Below are 19344 nucleotides of genomic sequence, written 5' to 3' on the forward strand. Positions count from 1 at the left end.
AGCTGTAGCGAATCAGATAGGATCAGTCAATCAAGTTAGCAAAGCAATGAGTCTCAACACACTATTCTTGAACTTTGAATCCTTGTAAACGTCGCCTGCCATTATTAGTGGTATACCTAGGTAAACAAAGCGGGTATGGGTAAGCAAGATGCGCAGCGATGGTGTGAGTGAGAGGGGTAAGAAGCACCCGATCCGCCTACGTGCAATTGTTCTCAACTCTACCAATATCGGAGCAATGATAAAGATCATCAATAGTCACCTGTAGGCGACTTCCAGCCCGTAGAGGAGATTAACCTCACAGTACTACGATAAAAGCCTGCATATAGCGTATAATCCCACGACAGATAACGTAACCCGATTGTACTCAGAATCCTGTCCTGGAGCTGTAAGGCCATCTGCCCAAATATTTCGGTCGACCATCTCTAGTGTCTCGTTCTGTATTCAATATCCAAGCAGCTGCGAGGTATGCTTCGAGTTCAGAAACTAAATTTCTGAAACCCATCAAATAGTGGTAGTCACTGGAGCAAATATTCTTGCGAAATTTCGGGTTTACCCTTACAGAACGCTAGAATAGAAGTTACCTAATCAGGTGTTTCGGTTTGGCGAGCAGCAATTCATTATGATATATAGTAAACAAAACGAAACAGATAAGGCTGCGCGTGGTCCTTCCATGCTGGTGGTGAGTACCACAACAAAGGGCCACAAGAGGACATGTCAACACCAACAGAGACCGCCCGCGGTCTTTCCCCTGCCAGCACTTCCAAAAAAAATGTCACCCCTTTATGCCGATTTTTTGGACCAGATTTCTCTGTAAACAACGACTCGTTTTAGACGAAAAAACTAAAGGCAAAATATGCCCAGCCAAAACCATACCTGCGCGTGCAGAGGTTTCAATCTCTTTTCCTAGTATCCAGCGAGCGTCACGTATCCAATCAACAAATGCTTCAGACGCACCTTCCTCCATCGCAATGTCCATAAAAGTATCCATACACGCTAACTGGCGAATCTCACCGTCAACGCCATCTCTAGGGCTCACATCGCCGCTATGCCCGCCCGCGGATTGTTACTTTCCGGAGGCATGGCCCGCACCGCTCCTGATATCGCTGCTACATCTGAGCGAACTGACCGTAGACGAAAGGCATAGGGCGATGTGGTATCTTGAAAAGCAGTTTAGTGAGAAAGTGAAGGAACATTCTTACGCGGGAGAATTGGGGCTGCAGGTAGCGTATGTGGAAGCGGCAGTGGCAGCTTTTGAAAACGCTGCATAGCGGGAGCAAACGAATTATCAAGGCAAATTGTGGCAAGTGGGGTGTCAGCCCGTGCCTGTTTACTTTCCTGGCCATGAACACCGTCTCCGTAGCATGGACACTCTGCACATACAGGGAACAAGACAAAGCTTGTAGGACGATCCCAGACACTGGATGAGAGCACGGAAGACAGCTTGAAGCAGGAAGGGGGTATGGCGTGCCGCAAACGGAAGCGTGCTGATTACGATGCCGAAGAAGAAGTAGCCCTGGAATTAAAAAAGACCAACTCCTGTAGGAACAGGCCTGAACTTGGTAACATTGAGTCCTGGACATACGAACACCCTACATCGGATAGCACAATGAAATTCCTTGCTCCTTACTTGCAAGGAGCAGCTGTTCCCACGCTATTCGCGGTTCCATCTCTCTCGTCTCCCAGGCCGGCAATACTATCCTCACCAAAGCTCTCGCAGCACAGTTCGTCTGAAATGGACCAGTGACTGGGGAATCGAAACGCTGAAGCCGAAGCCAAACAGCAGCCAGTGAGTACCGATTCTATAGCGAACAGCAAGTCTATCCGGGATGAACCGGCAGCCACTTACTAACAACAGCGAGTAGGACAACACTGGCAAGAGGAAGAGATATTTTGTACAGGTGCAAGGAGAAAGTGCGTCCAGGATGATCACTTGCATACCATGGAGGCCGAGGCAGTCACGCTACCGCACCCTTTCCCTAAAGTAGCTCGGGTCCAAAGCGCTAGACAGGAGCTGGAAGCTGCACAGGGCAAAAGTGACGAGGAACGTAAGAAAGTAATCGATCATAAGGCATTCAAGAAGCTAGTCGTAGATATGCAAGTCGCGCGCAGATCGTAGACTGTACCGCCACCTAGTCCTCAGGCTGTTCTTGACGCGCCTCACCAGCCGTCATCACGACTCCCTTTCCCTCCTCAGCCACGGCATTCCCCAACGAGTCCGAAACCTTCGCTCCTCACGCAAAGCGCTTCTATCCCTCCCACCACAGACCAGCACGGCATATGCGCGCAATACCCGCCTCTGACATCTCAAATCCGACCACCACCTCCACCGCAGCTTGCGTACGCTCAGTATATGGCCGCCCTCCGGCACGCACATACCCAGCTATACCCCCAAGTCCATACATTCTCTTCGACTCCCTTGGACGTCCGCTACTCAGGACCGTACACTCCAATATCCCCGCGGCACTCAGCGCACCCCACACGCCCAAGGAAGGCACCGCCCCCACCTGTCCGAATTTCACAGCACGATATCCCTCCAACACCGATGTCCCCGCGGGAACATCAGCACACAGTATCTCCCCACTCACCTCGCATCGCACCTACTAATCGGAGCGCTCAATACGCCCAGCGATACGCAAACCCCCCCGGCACGCGGGCGCCACTCATCCTTACTCCTCCACCACAGACCTCTCTCTTACTCGCCACCGTACACCTCAGCTCCACCACAAACTCCGCACTACCCAATCATGACCCTACAACAACAGCAACAGCAGTACGACCTATCCCTTCACCCTCCCACACCACGGCACCACGCTCTCCATTACACAGGCCCGCCGCCGCGCGAAAGTGCAGAAGTCATGTTGCGGAAGCTGGAGTTGGAGGAGGCGGATGCGAAGCTTCGGGCGTCGATGACGCAGGAGCGGCTGCAGGCCGAGATAGTGGCGAAGAAGAAGGCGGTTGCGCGGGCGCTGATGATGGAGGAGAAGGGGTTACGGTAGCACGGGGTTCCGATATTTAGCTTTTAGCTAGCTTAGTGAGTTCACAAGTAATGTAGTTAACGGGATTGCAGAGGGGACTAAGGTCATTGAGTTGCTATCTTATTGTGTGTATCCATCACATACATACAACACCTCCACCCATAAACGACACGCCAGTATCTTTTTGCGCCCACGTATCTTGGTCACAAGCATTCCCATCTACCTTAGCGGCAGCTCACTAAACACTTTTTTGAAAATCTTTTTGCTGTTGTACAGGTTGACAAGGCGTAAGCGCTCGTTATCCAAATGCGCGCTGTCACTCGCCTGCCCACACGGCAGGTGCGCGGCCGGAGCATCGAACTCCTTCTCTAAGAACCTGATGCTGGGGATACTGCCACCCTCTCTGATGTACAATGGTTTCTGTGCCACGAATCCCTGCTCGTCGGGTTCGCCTGAGCCGCTGGCCAGAGTGTTTGAAGTCGTCGGACTGGGTCGGTTATCGGAGCCGGAGTTGGGATTTGGGTTGAAGTAGTCGATATTATGCTTGAGCGCGTGTACGGAGCTACGTCGACGACCGAGAGTTGGACCCCAAACGGACATGATCGCCGACTCAAGGGTCTGGAAGATGGGAGACGTGAAGTCGCCGAGCCAAGGTTCAGCTTGGTGGTCGATCGTCACTTTGAGAGAGTTCTTCGAGCCAAGCTGGGAGAATTCAGATTGGAGGAAATCTTCAAGCAATCGGGCCACCTCGAATGCTTCCTGGTTGGGCACCAGTCGGAGAGACAAAGACGCCTTGGCCAATCGGGGGATAATTGTGGAGTTGTCTGGTCCCGAAGTCTGGAAGCGATGGATCGTGAGTGATGCCTCTCGCCACCTGCGCATCAGCGATTGAGCCAGCTCTTCGGCGTCACCCAGATCTGGATTGCCACGGAGAAGCGTGGCGGTAATCTCAGAGTAGAGCTTCTCTTCATCTTCGGCGAGAGGCAAGATCGGATCGTAGAATCCGGGGATCTGGACTTTGCCGTGCGAGCCAGTCAGCTTTGAGAGGAGCATGACAAGGTCTTTCAGTGGCTCATCGAGTAACGCGCTTCCATCGACACCACTATGCAGGTCGGGATGCTTGCTCTCGATCTGGACAGTTGCGTGGATGACACCTCGCAGACCGTAGGTGAGACAGGGTACGTGATCGTCCAGCCAGTAGCTGTTTGCCAACAAAATCCAATCCACGTCACCAATGAGCTCTTTCTTTGCTTTGACAGCCTGCGCAAAGCCGCGCGAGCCACTCTCCTCTTCGCCTTCTATCAGAAATAAGATATCCGAACCTAGATTTTGCTCATTGGCCAATTCATGAGCTGCGTAGATGGCAGCCATTATTGGACCCTTGTTGTCGGAAATGCCGCGACCGTACAGATAGCCGCCCTCTCCTGTCAAAGTGAAGGGATCGTGCTTCCATTTCGCCTGTTCATTCTCCGCAGCGATGACGTCGTAATGCCCATAAAATAGGATTTTCTTTCTCGAAGCTGCAGAAGCAGGGTTGCCGCGGAATTTTGCGAAAACGATTGGATTGTAGGGCTCGCTCGTGTTAAGCATCTCGGTAGCTGCACCAAAATTCTGGAAGACGGAGCGAAGATACGAAGCCCCGCGCCGACAGTCGGCACGATATTTAGGCAGGGATGATACGGTCTTGAACGACACGAATTGATTGAGTGACTCCACCATGAGATCTGACAAGGAATTGGTCATGTTACCTGCTTACACAATGACTGGTGGAAGGCTTACCATTGTTGCTTCTCTTCGCGTCAGTCTCACGGCCTTCGCAGTCTGGCACCTCCCAGATGACGATGGTGTTATCGTTACCACCCGTTACAAATGTCGGTTTGCCATTGTAGTTTGCGAAGTTGGATGCCAATATCAGGCCTTCGTGTGCTTTGAAGGTTGAGATTGTCTCGTAATGTTGGTTGTATTTCTGCGATTGTGAGCTGGAGATGATGGCAATGGTTCTGGGTTGTCCTTGCCTGCACAAGGCCTGAGACGCCACCCGCAAACAGATGGCCACCGCCCAGGCTCAATGTGAGAACGTCTCCTGTCGCGGCCTTCAAACTCCTGACAAGCTGCCTTGTTTCCAGATCCCAAACGTTGACCTCGCCATTGAAGCGTCCGCTGTAGAGGAACGAGCGGTCGCGCGCAAGGGATAGGATAGACTCACCTTCTTCCCTGCCGTCTTCCAGCGCGAATAGGCTTGAAATGGCACCTCCGCTGGTCGCATCGATCCTCCACAGAACGATTCTGCCATCTCCTCCGCCGGACACGAGCACCTCTTCCGCAGGAGCCTCGGGAAGGATGCGCTTGCCCAAGAGCATGCAATTGACGTAGCCATAGTGTGCGAACTGGTGCACGTCCTGCCTGTCAATTTCCAGGTATTGCCCTCCGACAGCATCCCTCAAAGTGACATCGGCGCCGTGTGGTCTGGGAGTTGAGACGCCGCCGGGGCCGGTGGAATCGAAGAAGCGGTTCTTGCGCTCCGAGGGGTGCGATGCGGGGTTGGGCTGCGGTCGGACGTCTTTCTGCTTCAGATCGTACCACTTGGCTTGTCAGCTGCATCCCTGTCCAAAGTGCGTGCTTCGTACCTGTATGCTGGTGTTTTGCGCTCCAACGTAGAGTGTCTTGTGGTGCGCCGAGTAGGCGACGCAGAAGATGTCGCCCAAATCGTAGGGCGACCAGAGGGCATAGAGACGGCCGAAGCTTGAGGTACACCAGACCTGGCATGTCAGATCAGGTGGCACTCCAAAAGGGTTTCTGCCCAGCTCACATTGACTATTGGATCTGTCGCGCTGGAGAAGAGCAGTGACTGGTCTTGCGACAGGGTCAGACTGAGCACGCTCCCTCTGTGCGCCTCGATGGTCCTGCGCAGCTCGTATGTGTCGAGGCTGTACGCCAGGATCTCGCCTCCTTGCGTGCCGGCGAAGATGTATTGCGACGAGACGGCGAGGGCGAGGATCGACTTGTCGTGCTTCATGCGGTGGGCAAGCGAGGGCGCGCGGCCATCGTCCGGCACGGCCCGTTGCAGGCCGCTGGAACCCATTGCGCCGTCATGCTGGAGGAGCTCTGCCATCAAGCGGTTAGCCTGCATGTGGGCCAAAACATTGTCGCGTGGGTGTCGCTGTGCGAAATGACATCGTCGTGCGCCGGAGCCCTGGACGCCCCGCTAGCGGGCCGATTTCCGCAGTGGGGGCTTCAATCGATCCTCCTGGCGACCTAGGAGGTAGACCCTGGACTTCACCATGGAGCCGCCTCACGCATGGAGCCTGCCGCTTGCCATGGGCATGTCTGCTCGAGCATTGTTGCGCGCTTCTTGACGACATGGGACGGGTGCTTGAGGCTGAATTACAACGGACATACCTGGGTTTGGTGCGCCTCCAACTCCAGACAAAATCTCCTGCGATGTTATCGAATTCGAAAAAGGACACATGTTTCTGCTAGAGCTGCTGCACGCCGACAAAAGATGGGCTGGGAACGGCGACGCTGTCCACCTGTTATTGACGTTGCTATGCCGTGTTACCGCGACGGCTGCATGGCCATTGCTTGCAGTCTCCTGCGCGCGGCCATGGTCAAAGGTAGAGTGCGAAGAAGGAGAAGACGGCTGAGGACTGGAAGCTGATGTCTCGTGGTTATCTTCCGAATCTGATCCCTGATAGAGCCCGAGCATGACTCTCACCGCTCCGGATCAACCTTGGCCGTCGCCGAATCTGCGATGACGAGCTTGCTTCTTCGGGTGGCGCGATCCGCTGCAGCTGTAGAGGCATTCCAAACCTTCATTCTGCTGGAATGAGGTTTTTGTATATGAAGATGCAACGTATTTGTCTCTGTTCACTGTGTGCATGTCTCCCAAACAGACCAGGCAAACCAAGACTGCTGTGGGCTTGAGACTTGTACCAGGTGTTTTGCCCCACGCGAGCAGTGATGGCCCCTTCACGGGTCGTAGTTGCGACCAATTGAATGTGAAGGTGAAGGCCGCGAGATACATGTGCATTGCTTCTGCTTCTCCATGGCCACGTTTCTGGCACAAACCTTCGGCAAAGCATACCGTGAGGTCCCACGAGGATTTCATCAACTTCCATCATTCGTGTTGTACGATTCGCAAGTAGTCCGAGTCAACCTACCTGGCTCTCTGCTTCCTCAGCCAGCGTTCACAATGCCACATTCTGGTGCTGGTGCGGCTCGCCGGGTGAAGTGCATATGCATTCACCATGCATGTTCCCTCCGTTCCCGGCTGTGATCAGCGTGGCTTCCGAGAAGCTTACCGATTGCTCGTGCAGGGCAGGCATACTTTATTGTGGAGCAAGATATACAAGTAGAGCTGCACGCCAGCTAGCATCTACGCCCAATCACCCCGGCAGAGACAGTCACAGAACCAGTTAGGCTGCCGTAGAGGCAGGAGGTCTGGATAGAACGACAGTCGACCGACGGCACCCCACAAAGGTCACTTGCGTACGCAGCACCTGTATGCAAGTCGCCGCTGGGAAGGTCCGGTTCTCCCTGCACCCCGCGAGCAGGGGCAGGGGCCTGAATCCGACTCTGGCGGCGCCGCACCGCCACACCTGGTGGCGCATGGCGTGGTGGAGAGCTTTCTGGTAGCTGGATCCCTACCCGGGGCCGATCATGGCAGCTGACGACGTTGTAGCCATTGACGGGCGGTGGTATCAGTACTTGGGCAGCAATGGCAGGATTCTGGCATGCAGGCGCGTTGCTGCTGGGCGGCATGGGGCTGCGTCGAGGATGCATTCGATGACAGCAGTCGGCCACTCGCACATGCAACACGTTCCCAAGGGATGCAGCAACCAAGAGCGTCGTGGGACAGCGGATGCGGGCCGCCAATGGGGGTGGTGCCAGGCGCCGGGCGTGCACCGCGATACGCTGGCCGCATCAACAGCCGCTACGGCTAGCGAGCTGGCCATGTCGAGTGACAAGGCGCCACGCCGTCCAGCCTGGCGCTGCCTCTCCCATGGCCGCCGCGAATGCCAGCGCAGGCCGCCTCCGCGTCACGCAGCGTCTGCACCAACGTGCCGACAGGCCATCCACGGCCTCTGGCTGCTGACGGCCGCGAGCCCGACTCCCGCGGCCGTCTACCCTCTGCCCGCGCCTGCAGCGGCCCTGGGCAGCGGGGTGTGACTGGCCGGCCCTGGTTCTCGCAGCCGCCTCACTCGCAACGCCCGCTCCAGGCCAGCTCGCCGTGGCCTCTGCGAGTCGGCCGTCTTAAATAGCCACCCCGGCACGGGAGTCTCAGGGAAGTGGATAAAGCGTGGTGGAGCTGGCGACGTGCGGCGTCTGAGCACTGATACTTCCTGACCGCCTCGCGCCCGTCGACCAAGTACAGTAGTCAGGCTGCGGCGTCCGCCGTCGAACGTTGCACTGCACATCTCCCGCGCTGCACTCACCTGCGGCCGCTTCTGCGACTGCCACCATGGGCGTCGGAGAGACCATCACCGTCATCAACCGCTCGGGCAAGGTTGTCAGTAGCGTACGTGGTCCCTCGATCCGCAGCTAGCTCCTCCGCGTATCCACTGACGGCCTGCAGTCCAAGCACATCATCAATGTCTTCAAGGAGGCAAAGTCGGCCTACCGCGAGCGCAAGGCCGAGATCCAGGCCGAGCGCAGCGCCGCCCTGCACGAGAGGAAGCTGCGCGACGCCATCAAGTCGGTGCGCCTGGACGACGACACGCGCTCGCGCGCGTCCTCGCACCGCTCCAAGCACTCGCACGCCACGCACCGATCAAAGTCGCACCGCCCTTCGCGCCCGCCCCTGGAGCGGGGCTTCACCGACAGCTTCTATGCCAACGACGACTCATCGCCGCGCCGCAGCCGCCACCGCTTCGAGGACGATCTGGCCGGCGCCGCCCAGGAAGGCCACCGCATGGAGCTCGCCAGGCGCAACACCGAAGCCGCTGTTGCCGTGAAGCGTGAAGACCCTGCGCGACGCAAGTCCGACTCGGGCATCGACATGGACCTGTGCTACGGAGAGATACCACCACCACTGCCGGACAAGCGCTACGACGAGGTGGAACTGCGCGACAAGGCGTCCAAGATCACCATGCTCCTCGACGAGGCCAACTGTTTGCAGTATTCTGTAACCTCCATGATCGAAAACTTGCAAAAGAACCCGGACGCCCTGGCCGCAGTTGCGCTCACCCTTGGCGAGATCAGCACAATGGTAAAAAAGATGGGCCCTAGCGTCCTCCCGATACTTGCCAAGAGTTTCCCTGCCGTCGTGGCTCTGCTCGCAAGCCCTCAGTTCATGATCGCCGGAGGCGTCGCGGTTGGGGTTACCATCGTTGCGCTTGGTGGCTACAAAATCGTAAAGAAGCTGCAGGCTCAAAAAGAAGAGCAGGGCCACCCCATGGCCATGACCGCGGATGTGGGGGCGAGGGATGAGCCGCTGATGCTGGACGAGCTGGAGCCTCCCGAGTTGGGCCGCATCGAGGTCTGGCGCCGCGGCATCGCAGACGTAGAAGCTGAAAGCGCCGGCACTTCCGTCGATGGCGAATTCATAACACCTGGAGCAACACGACACCTCGCGGCCGAAGGAGTTCTTGACGAGGACGACATCAGATCTCGGCGCAGTGCACGCTCAAGAAAGGACGGCGAGCATCGCTCAAAGTCCCACAAGGCGAAAAGTGTCCGCAGCGAGGCGACAACAAAGACCACGAAGACGACGAAAACTGCAAAAACCGAAAAGACGGAGAGATCCTCGACCACGTCCCGCAGCAAGACCGTCAAGGAGAAGAGCAAGAAGAAGGAACCCTCTGGTCTGAAGATGCTTTTCCGATCACATTCTTCCTGAGCGTACATGCATATGTCCCTTTCTTTATCATAGCGTTTGGCGTTTCTGTTTCATGCGACATACCTTTAGACCGACGTTTTTCGATTGCATACGGTCAGTCCTTTGCTTATACCGCTTGGCAAACTTGGAGTTTTGGGTTTCTCCACTGTACAACCTACGCTGCTTGGCGTACGATGCAATTTTGCTTCCTTTTCAGCACCCAGGCAGATGCCCAAGTGCAATTGGCGTTATATACGTAATGAGCATTATCATAAACTATACGAAGAGCTCTCCTTTTGATCAAATGGTACCCTCGGCGACGGACATCTCACTGGCACATGATGGCTTTCAGCCAACTAGGACTGAGACAAGGCAACATTGTTCGCAGGTTTGCTGTCTTTGTCCACTTGGGCGTCGCACATTTCACTGGAGGTGCGGGACCGCTTCGTTTCCAATGTCACGAACGTTCAAAGGAAGCCAACCGGTCTTTAATACGCTGGTGCCTCACTTGGAGTGAATTAATCAAACTGTATACGGCACGCGAACTTATTTCACCACTCTCAATCTGTTGCGTTGCTTTTGCAACTAGTCTACTTGCCAGGATGGATGCGGAAGCAACCTGGGCTAATAGGTTCTGGAGGGAGATGCTACTGAAGGCGGCCACCGCTCACGACCATGACGAGACTCATTCGTATTATTACCTTCAGCACGCATTCCTGAGGGGAAGGATTCAGTATTCGTATGGGAGACCAGATGTGGGGTACGGCAAAGAAGTTGTTGTCAATGACCCTACAAGAGAACTCGATTGGATGAAATACGCCGGTGTCCACCACGCGGAAGAGTACCAAAAGCGTCGGCCGCGAAGTGAGTCGCTAAGACTAGAGCTTTCTAGTGATGAAAATGCGACCAGAAGCCTGCAGAACGTTATGGGCAGGATGTTCAATACAATTCGATCGCCAAATTACTTTCGACGATACTATACAGTTTTTCAAGTAACAATGCGATTCCTGGTCGACTTGCGGCAGGCGACTCGAGGATTCATCTTGTCCTGAGAGACGTGATGGCCGCGCTTGTCGAGCTTTAGTGGCGGTGAGACTAAAATAATATCGCCAACGAGTTTCATGTTGATACTCCTTGGGTGCGCGAGTCTTTTGGAGAGATAAGCAAATCATCGTCTTGGAGATCCGTCGCTAGTCGAATAGCAGGACCCATACCTAAAACCATACGAGGATACATACCCAGAGCCATACCAAGACCTATACCTACGATATACCAGGATCCATACCCAGAGCTATTTTACTAATTCCATTACCAACAGCAGGGCCGGTTGGGAACCGGAACCAAGATGGTGCTCAAAATCAAGGGCGAGCCGAGGAGTAAGATCAAGAAGAAGGGCTAGAGGAGGACTAAGACGAAGATTTGGATGACGAGCGAGACGAGAAGCCAGACGATGTGCAGGGCCGAGAGCAAGATGAAGAGCAAGAAGAAGATGAACCTCCACCTCCACGCCACAGAATCAGACGCACACCGGGACAGCTCCTACTAGCGCAAGCCGGAGCAGACGCCGCGCCCAATCTCGGACCGCGTATCATACGTAATAGAGGCCACGCGCCAAATGGCGCCATGCGAACCCGCAAGCGCCTCAGCACCGGGCGAGGTGTGGGAGGAAGAGGAGGAGAGACGAGGAAGTGTGGATGGTGGCGTTGTCCGTGTGTCGTGTAAGATAGGCACCTTTGTTTGCTATCGTTGTTGCAGATAATTAGAGTTTTGCAGTTGCATTCGCTGAACCGAGTATTGAAAGATCGGGTCAGCATTTGGTGTAGCTGGCAGCAGTATTGAAGTCAGCAGTGTATTGACAAAAGTCTGTGCTCATAGGATCACAGCGCTGGGCCTGGTGTACTTCGCACATAGGGAGCTCGGTTGGAAGAGGTTGTCCGATGACTGACAATTACAATCTTGATTAATATGCTTGTAGATCATGTAGAAGACACTTTGTACGGAAAATGGAGAATGTAACTGCCATTCCTGGCGTCGTGTTTTTTCGGGGAGCTTTTACGTGAGACGTGTTGGTCTCAGAGCTGCTGGGCTATGCAGCAGCAATTCAGAGAAATGGTGCGCTTCGCACGGAGCAATGAGCGAATGGGTGTGCTCTGCTGCTATGCAAGCGGCTGTGCTTTTTCGATGCTGCCGCTACGTTCCTGCAAACATGTGGCGGGCTGCTCTCCTGCGGTGTGAGGGCTGCTCTTGCTTCAATAGACCAGGACTGAGTGTGTGTATTGTACCACACATGACGAGCGGTAATTTGATCGCAACAAGCAGCAAACGAGGCCACCATATGGACCGTTTCTGCTCATGGACGCATAGCCTTGGAAGACCCCAACAGTCCGTCGAAATGCTGACAGGCAAGAGTGCTCCCAGTGCTATGTCGGACCCAGTACTGTATGGTTCCTTCAATGTGATCGGCTTCATACGTTCAACCACGCTGTACACAGCCCGGAGATGCCCCTTTGCTCCCCCCACCTTGTCAGTACGGCAACCGCTCGAATCTTTTCTTCCTGACTCGGGCCCAGGTTTCCCACTATCACGAGCGGGAACACGGTGCGCAACACGTCGAAACCGCCAATCTGGTGCGTAGTCTCCTGGTACTTGGCGATGTCCAAAACTTTTTGCGCGGCTGTGGTAGCAGCATCCAAATATGAGGCTTCATCGTTTCGAGGAACAGTCGGTGAAGATCCGGAGGGCGGTGAGGGATAAGAGGGCGAGATGGCAGAAACAGGTGTGGGCAGTGGTGCCATCTTGGGCGTGATTTTGTGCAGGAGCAGGAAGAGGATGACAAGAAGAGCTTGGTATGAAGCCGCTGTGAAGGCTACGAAGCTGTTTGGCAAAGCCAGCTCTCCACTGGGAGTGACGTGGACACCTGATGAGAGGTTCTTCATATCATTGGTGACGACGACGGCCTCTTTGTTGGGTGCTTTGGTGAGGTAGGGGAATCGTGCTGCCCAGTCGTCTAGGAAACGTAGCCAAGCTCGTATTCGCGTGGCGACGGGTTCGACGACGGCACCGAAGGGCAGTGGCTGGTTGAAAAACCGACGGAGGCTACCTGGCACGACCTCGAGCATAGCAATGGTTTCAGGTATGAGGAGCATGATGTCAGCAAGTTCTTGGTGGGCGCTTTTGTCTGAGCCAATAAAAGGAGTGTTCAACCATTCGGGAGCGGCAAAGGCGGAGGGTGTGTTGAAGACGATGGCTTTGTGTGACTGGCGGTCGTTAGCGAAGAAGGCGGTCACAAATCCTGGGTCCACTCACATCGGACACACGCATGATCCTAAACAGGGTAGCAGTAATGCCCGTGCAATTGGTCGGCCCACGTAGCTCTATGATTTTTGCTGCTGCTGCCATGTGCGGCCACATGCTAGTTGTCGTTGTGCCGGCGTACGCCTCGTATATGCTCAAGATAATAGGCACAAGAATCTCTTCGGCGTCGGGAATACGGGTCGAACTGAGTCTAGCGAGCGACTGTCTCTGGCAGTTCAGACTCATCGTGTACCATCGGTACGAGTCGACGAGAATGGTCGTGTCTCGATGCACGGCGGCGTAGAAAGCCATCGACGCTGCACGTATTGAAAGCCGTACAGCAGGCTTGGTGGTGGCGCCGTGCAGGTTGGGCAGCGATGTAATCCATGGTACGTCTGGAGTATACTTGCGCGTGGTGTTGTTCTGCTTCACGAAATGCGAAATGAAGGCCACGTCCAGTGCATCCGAGACAGCCCTTGACGGTTGGTACAGCGCAGGCAGTCTGTAGTGCCGTTGGATTTGGGCGATGGCGTCTTTTGTCGCTAATTCGCTCCGGTGCACTTGCTCAACGGAGGGTTTCCGACTGGATGGGGTAGCGACGGGTAGCGCCGATACGATCGAGGGGGGATCCGGGGTGCCGGGTTCAGTCTTAATCAGTACCTCGTCATTAGGTGACGGTTCCTTTTCGTTTTTGGTGCGTACTACGTGCGCTGTCTTTAGCTCGCGCTTCTTCCGCGGTCGTGGCTTGGTCACGCGGTCGGTCATGTCAATGATGACGGAGCCCTGCAGCGGGCCCGAGCACCGCAGGTCCAGCCGGCGGCACTGCTGGCATGTCTCTGGCGTCTCGTCGCACTGGGTGGTAAGGCGTCAACATCCAAGACGTGCATGCGGATCAGACGCAGGAACACACGCACCTTTACTCTGCGCTCTCTGCACTGCTGGCATGCGCGCGAGCGCTGCGCTTTGGGCATTCCTGCTAGGTGCTTAGCGGACGTTGGTCTTGGACACGACGCAGATGTGTGCGCGAGACGGAGCAGGCGAGCGGCAATCTGGGGTGCAGGTTTCGAAGGGGAATTTCAACGAGCGAACGCTTTCGCAAATGTATTACTTGCATTGGTGCACGCTCCGAAAAGGGGCGTGTGCGCCGACTGTGAGATGGCTTCTGGGAGACGCACACTACACTAACTACGTCGGCGCTCCGAGGAGCAGACCGTAAGGCAGCAGAGGCGCTAGCATTTTTCAGGGAGGCACGTGTGGAGATTGCACCAAGTGTGCGGCGCAACCCGCGGCTAGCCCGATGCGTCTGCCTCCAAGCCTTTTGCCGCATCGAACCATGTGCCCTGCCGGTCTCTGGCCGCCCTGGAGCTGCCTTTCGTTCGTCAGGGCCATCGATCTGTCGGCCCGGCGTGGCGCAGATCAAGTCTGCAGCCGTCCTGGCAGGGCAGAAATCAGAGCACCATCTTTCGGGTGGTCTTCGCAGAGAGCATTCAGACAAGTACAAGGAAAATGAGGTCACTCTCGTCCCGAACGGGTCGGAAGCCTATCCGACTAACCTTCCTCACGTAGGCAGGGGCCGAAGCACCGTATGTACAGTGGGCCGGCAGACAATATAGCCCTGCACCCGCTGTGGGTTTTACGAAGGAACTAGGGTTCGCGAGTGGACCGTGGCTGACTAAACACGTGCTGACAGCCTAGAGACCAAGGCCGTGGTACCCAGTAAGGATGAAAGGCAAGTCTCTGTGTGGCGCGCCTAATTCCGCTGCAATGATAGGCGTTTCAAGTCGGCGGTGCTGACGGCAGCTCCTGCATACAAGGACGCGTGTGTTGCTGGGACACGCTGCAGCTGCAGTAGGAACGCAAATGAAAGTCGCCTCTGTAGACAAATTTGAAATTCGAAACAATGCTGGCTGACGTGGCTTCTAAGATTCGCATGAAAGATGGTCCTGACCATGTACACTCCTCGCGCTTTGGGCTGGCTGACAATCACTACTAGTTGTTAGCGCGCCAACGTGATCCACTCGCGTACAGTGCTAGCTTACAGACAATTCACCTTTCTCGCCCTTCTTGGCCGTCTCTTTCTGCAGGTCGCTCATGTGTTTGTCGTGGTCCTTCACGTGCTCCTTGTCAGCTGCGATCTTAGCCTCGGACTGTGACGCCAGCTCTTCATGCCAGTGGCCCTCGCCCTCCTCCTGCTTCTTAAGTTGCTCCTGCTTCTTTTGCTCGAGTTGTTCGCCAGAGCGGTTGCCGACCTCGTTCAGGAAGGCGCGCGGCGTCGTGGTGAAGGTGCGACAATAGAGTCGCGGGGTTAAGCGAGCCGTCGGCACGCGAAGAGGCATTGTGGCGGTATACTAGAGAAGAAGGTGTTGGGAAGAGGTGGTGATGATGTGACTGACGGTCGCTCAGGGAGAATTATTGGCCAACGGTGTGTGTGATGAACAAACGGTGGAAGGAGGTTGAAGGGTACACATATCCGCCATGACGTCAGTCACCCGCTGGCGCTAATCGCTAGTTCATGGAACCAGCACCTATTCCTGACAACCATGGTTGTCGGATTGAGAGTCTGGGACAATACCAAGAGCTTCTTTTATTCTTCATGCCTCTGTCTCAGGAAGTATGACCGATTGCTCACATGTTGCTTCATTTACATTTCAGCCATGACAACCTTCTCACAGCTGAATTAGCCAAGCCAGCCTGTGACATGTTTGCACATCCGTGCCTGGATCCTTGGCGTCATCGCGGAAGGGTGGCAGTAACCTGGAGGAGATTCTCAGTCAGGTACCCGTCCAGGTCTTGAATCCGATTGGCCATGGCTGACGCACCTTCTTCGTCTGAAACATATGCCGAATCGTCGCGAGATGTGACATGTTTCGAGTCCTTCTCGACCTTCCTTTGTCGCAATTGGCGATACGATGATGTTGTGGGGGGTGAGTTGGGGATGATTATCTTATGGCCATCACTTTCGCTTTCGCTTCTGCTCAGCTCGGTACTGTGGACGTCTTCCTCTGTCGTGGCTGGATCAGTCAAGGGCCTTCGTCCACTTTATCCGCAGCCAATCGCGCGCTTCTCCTGACAATGGCCTTCCCTCCTTTGCGATCACTGAGATAATTGGGCCCCTTCTCTTTCACGGTCACGGATTGGCTCCTTTGCTCTTGCTCCGATATCTCCTGAACCAACTCATCACATTCCTCACGTCCGCTGTGGTCACTTCTCGCTTTTCAACCTGTTTGCTGCGCTGCAAAGGTCTGAGCGCTTCCCTTCGTCGACGGGTCTGCACTAGTTCGACTTCTCTCGTTATCTTCGAGAGCTCGAAGAGCAGCACGAACACGGCCGGTTTGATCTGTTCGTCGCCACAGGGGGCGTAGCTGTAGCGGTAGCCTGTAGGTCACGTCGACGATTTCCCAATTCACACACAGTCTAGTGGCAAATGTGAAGTTGTTCCGAGATGATAGGGGCCCAGTTCGCGCCATGTCTTGGTCTATGAGCGGTGAATGATTCCTCAGTTTTCCAGCTGTCAGAGCCGATCACAAAAAGTATAGACTCGGCTGCTAGCACTTCATGACCCGCGCATTCAAAGACGACCACCTCTTTTGTAGGCATCGGCCGTGCGGCCATTGCGGCGCCTGGCTGAGCAGTGGTTACGTTCACCCAACACCTCCGTGGCCGCTTCATTCTCAAATCGATGATTCGTGGACTGTTAAAGGTTCGTTGCTACCCTTCACAGCTTACATTGTCTTTTTCGACCGTGCCCAATCACAGATAGGCCAGCCCTCAGGGGTCGTTCGCTCTCGTAACATAGGAATGTACGGAGTACGAGCCAATAAACAAAATTGTCGCCATGTATTTAGCATCTTAGACATAGTCAACGGAACGATGAAGTCTGCGATATGCACCATCACCACTACTATGAGGAAGAAATCTTCAAAGCCCTACTGAAGGGTCACAGCCACCACAGCAACGAATATACAAAGGAACGTTAGCAGGAAGTTTCAAATCTTGTACATAATAAGCACCAACTTCAGCTAAAATTCACCGGTTCCGGTCGCAACCAGTTCAAGTAAGTATAAACATGAACCACAACGATCCACGAAATCAGTTGGGGGCCGGCCAACGCCATGAATATTACTACCGGGAAAGTGAGCTCTTGACGCCCAGCAAGATTTAGGAAGCACACAGTCAGAGTTTGTACGCTCGTTTAGCTAAGTCTACCTCGGAATGAGGCCAAATGGCTACGTAGGATGTCGCGTGAGGGGCTGCGGCAGCATAGTATAGGAGATTCGGCGGATCCCCCTCATGGGAGTAGCACAAAAAAGGCTCCGGGAAAACACTCAAAAGCGCAAGATATGAATGAACCAAAGTAAGTATCCAGCAGGGCTTCACGGAAAACATATGCTAGAACGAAGGCACATTTTGCGGGCGTGTCGTATACGGGCTGTGCGTTCTACAAGCCATGATTGGCGGTTGCGACGTGGTTGCATGTCTCAGCCTTACGCACAACTTTATGAGCATCGTATATCACGACGAAGCTCGACCAATAAGATCAAGGTTCTAGCCTGCATGCGTTTCCCCGAACGGACTTCTTGCCTATCTCGAGCCTAATCCGTGAATGCTGGACATCTTTCTCGCATGTTATTCAGCGTGCGGATAGAAGGTTCGAAACAGTTATAAGTCGGGCGGCGCATCGAGCCACGCAGTTTTCTCGTATCATTATTTCTCATACAAACGAAATGAGCGAAGCAGACAACCGCATCAGGGAAATCCTGCTGAATGCAAGAACGCGAAGACATCGTGTCCAATCAGCCGTCTGGCCGACTATGCGATAGACAACTGTAAAATCGAAATCTTTCGAGAAATACCTTGGCAAGGGAATGCCGATCAAGCTGGCAGAGGCGTGAGTTCCAAACCTCCTTGAGTACCTGTCACAAGGCTGACCAATGCAGATGATCTACGCCTACGGCTCCGAAGCCATTCTTGTAACGGTTTATCTTGTTGGGTTTCTTGTCTCAAGACTCAGCGGTCTCGATTCGAAGGACTTCATGGCTACCGAAGCCCGACCGAGTGAAAGCTTTGTATGTTGCGGAGACTACTAAGGAGGATTCATGAAGCTGCCACGGGACGGTGCGCGTATTCCTCGATGCGTTTTTGTTGTTCAGCTTGGCAATGCTTGTCGCCGCGACGGTGACATCCATCCTCGCTTTGCTCTCCGTTCGGAAGCTAGAGACTGGTGGCCTAACTCGTGTGGCCGTCACACGAGAATTGCCTACCGTCAGCGTGGTCCAATTGTCCACTTTCGCCGCATTGTTCAGCATGTTCCCGGCGATCATTCTTCACTCACCAGCGCCAACTCTTCTTCGACGAAAGTCCTACCGCCGGTGTGTATGGACCCTGGTGGGCATATTGGTTGCCCTATTGTTCGTGCTATACAAACGGGCCGAAGCTAGGATCGTTGCTTTGGTAAACGTCGCCGTCTCAAATTCGGATGTCCAACTCGACGGACAGATGGTGTTTGATCAACTCTGTATCGATACAGAGGTATCATCGCAAATCCCATCAACTGTTCTGGCATTCTTCATAGCCACCGTCGCTTACGGGGGATTTTATTTCTTATCCATTGTCCCTCATTGCCAGCAGCGCTTAGATAGGTCCAAAGATGCTCTGAACATTATGCTGGCCCTGTCTGCGACTATAGTCATGTGGTTGGCGCTCCTCAACTTCTATTTACCTTTCGAAACAAGATGGATGAATATGCTGGTGAGACGGATCAAACTCATAAATGGACGTTTGGCCAGGTAATTGGAGTTTGTACCTTCGCGCCGATCGTCGTTGAATTCCTATTCGTCCTCGTTGAGAGACCCTGGAAGGCTTTGACGGGTACGATCTCGAGGAGATATGAGGTTAGGTCGGCTGAGTCTGTGCACGAGGAGCAGGGATTTCGAAGCTTGGAAGCCTCGGATAATGTCGCGCTATGGGGACTGGGACGAAACTACTGAGCAAGTGGAATGGATGAAGAGCTGACAGAGGGTTTTCGTCGGCACAGACTAACCCATTCTATTTCTCCATTGTTGTCCTTTCTTCCACTGCATTGTAGCTCTTGCTTCTGTACGCCTCTAGGCCCTTTTTCATATGACATTTCCGGTTAATCTTTGTACTGCTCTTTTCAATACACCTGTCATTTGCTTCTGAACCGAAAATTTCACCGCACAGCCCGCTACAGCTGATCAGTGGACGAATGTTCTGCACCTCACTCAAGAAGGAGTTCCG

The 19344-nt window shown here is 54.4% G+C and overlaps 7 protein-coding genes across 7 annotated transcripts; 4 read left to right on the plus strand and 3 right to left on the minus strand.

The window, feature by feature from the left end:
* Positions 1-3194: 3194 nt before the first annotated feature.
* Positions 3195-6105, minus strand: CC84DRAFT_1222222 (glutathione degradosome; the record flags this gene model as incomplete). Its single annotated transcript, XM_018183342.1, has 5 exons — positions 3195-4699; positions 4755-4941; positions 4997-5557; positions 5603-5734; positions 5785-6105. 5 exons carry the CDS (start codon positions 6103-6105, stop codon positions 3195-3197), a joined length of 2706 nt encoding a protein of 901 aa, XP_018030236.1.
* Positions 6106-7634: 1529 nt separating this feature from the next.
* Positions 7635-8144, plus strand: CC84DRAFT_1180724 (uncharacterized protein; the record flags this gene model as incomplete). Its single annotated transcript, XM_018180502.1, has 1 exon — positions 7635-8144. The coding sequence occupies one exon, from the start codon at positions 7635-7637 to the stop codon at positions 8142-8144; it is 510 nt and encodes a 169-aa protein (XP_018030237.1).
* Positions 8145-8336: 192 nt separating this feature from the next.
* On the plus strand, positions 8337-9972 carry CC84DRAFT_325722 (uncharacterized protein). Its single transcript, XM_018185857.1, has 2 exons — positions 8337-8493; positions 8551-9972. The coding sequence occupies exons 1-2, from the start codon at positions 8437-8439 to the stop codon at positions 9811-9813; spliced, it is 1320 nt and encodes a 439-aa protein (XP_018030238.1). The 5' UTR covers positions 8337-8436; the 3' UTR covers positions 9814-9972.
* CC84DRAFT_325745 (uncharacterized protein) lies at positions 9882-11021 on the plus strand. Its single transcript, XM_018185858.1, has one exon. It carries the CDS (start codon positions 10131-10133, stop codon positions 10842-10844), a length of 714 nt encoding a protein of 237 aa, XP_018030239.1. The 5' UTR covers positions 9882-10130; the 3' UTR covers positions 10845-11021.
* A 1236-nt stretch (positions 11022-12257) lies between these two features.
* On the minus strand, positions 12258-13851 carry CC84DRAFT_1102813 (uncharacterized protein; the record flags this gene model as incomplete). The annotated part of the gene is made up of 2 exons (XM_018174983.1): positions 12258-13049; positions 13099-13851. The coding sequence occupies 2 exons, from the start codon at positions 13849-13851 to the stop codon at positions 12258-12260; spliced, it is 1545 nt and encodes a 514-aa protein (XP_018030240.1).
* A 720-nt stretch (positions 13852-14571) lies between these two features.
* CC84DRAFT_1129632 (uncharacterized protein) lies at positions 14572-15514 on the minus strand. The gene is made up of 2 exons (XM_018175839.1): positions 15126-15514; positions 14572-15072 (listed from the first exon to the last, which is right to left on the minus strand). Exons 1-2 carry the CDS (start codon positions 15420-15422, stop codon positions 15070-15072), a joined length of 300 nt encoding a protein of 99 aa, XP_018030241.1. The 5' UTR covers positions 15423-15514; the 3' UTR covers positions 14572-15069.
* Positions 15515-18357: 2843 nt separating this feature from the next.
* CC84DRAFT_1168788 (uncharacterized protein) lies at positions 18358-19219 on the plus strand. The gene has a single exon (XM_018179488.1). The coding sequence runs from the start codon at positions 18391-18393 to the stop codon at positions 18874-18876; it is 486 nt and encodes a 161-aa protein (XP_018030242.1). The 5' UTR covers positions 18358-18390; the 3' UTR covers positions 18877-19219.
* The last annotated feature ends 125 nt before the right edge of the window (positions 19220-19344 follow it).

The sequence above is a fragment of the Paraphaeosphaeria sporulosa genome, assembly GCF_001642045.1.
Source record: "Paraphaeosphaeria sporulosa strain AP3s5-JAC2a unplaced genomic scaffold CC84scaffold_13, whole genome shotgun sequence".
Classification (NCBI taxonomy): domain Eukaryota; kingdom Fungi; phylum Ascomycota; class Dothideomycetes; order Pleosporales; family Didymosphaeriaceae; genus Paraphaeosphaeria; species Paraphaeosphaeria sporulosa.

Excerpts from the sequence above, each read along its gene's own strand:
- CC84DRAFT_1168788 (XM_018179488.1), top strand. The coding sequence starts at position 18,391 with ATGTTCCCGGCGATCATTCTTCACTCACCAGCGCCAACTCTTCTTCGA.
- CC84DRAFT_1129632 (XM_018175839.1), bottom strand. The coding sequence starts at position 15,422 with ATGCCTCTTCGCGTGCCGACGGCTCGCTTAACCCCGCGACTCTATTGT.
- CC84DRAFT_325722 (XM_018185857.1), top strand. The coding sequence starts at position 8,437 with ATGGGCGTCGGAGAGACCATCACCGTCATCAACCGCTCGGGCAAGGTT. Across the intron at positions 8,494-8,550 it reads CGGGCAAGGTTGTCAGTAGC|TCCAAGCACATCATCAATGT; the intron begins GTACGTGGTCCC and ends GACGGCCTGCAG.
- CC84DRAFT_325745 (XM_018185858.1), top strand. The coding sequence starts at position 10,131 with ATGATGGCTTTCAGCCAACTAGGACTGAGACAAGGCAACATTGTTCGC.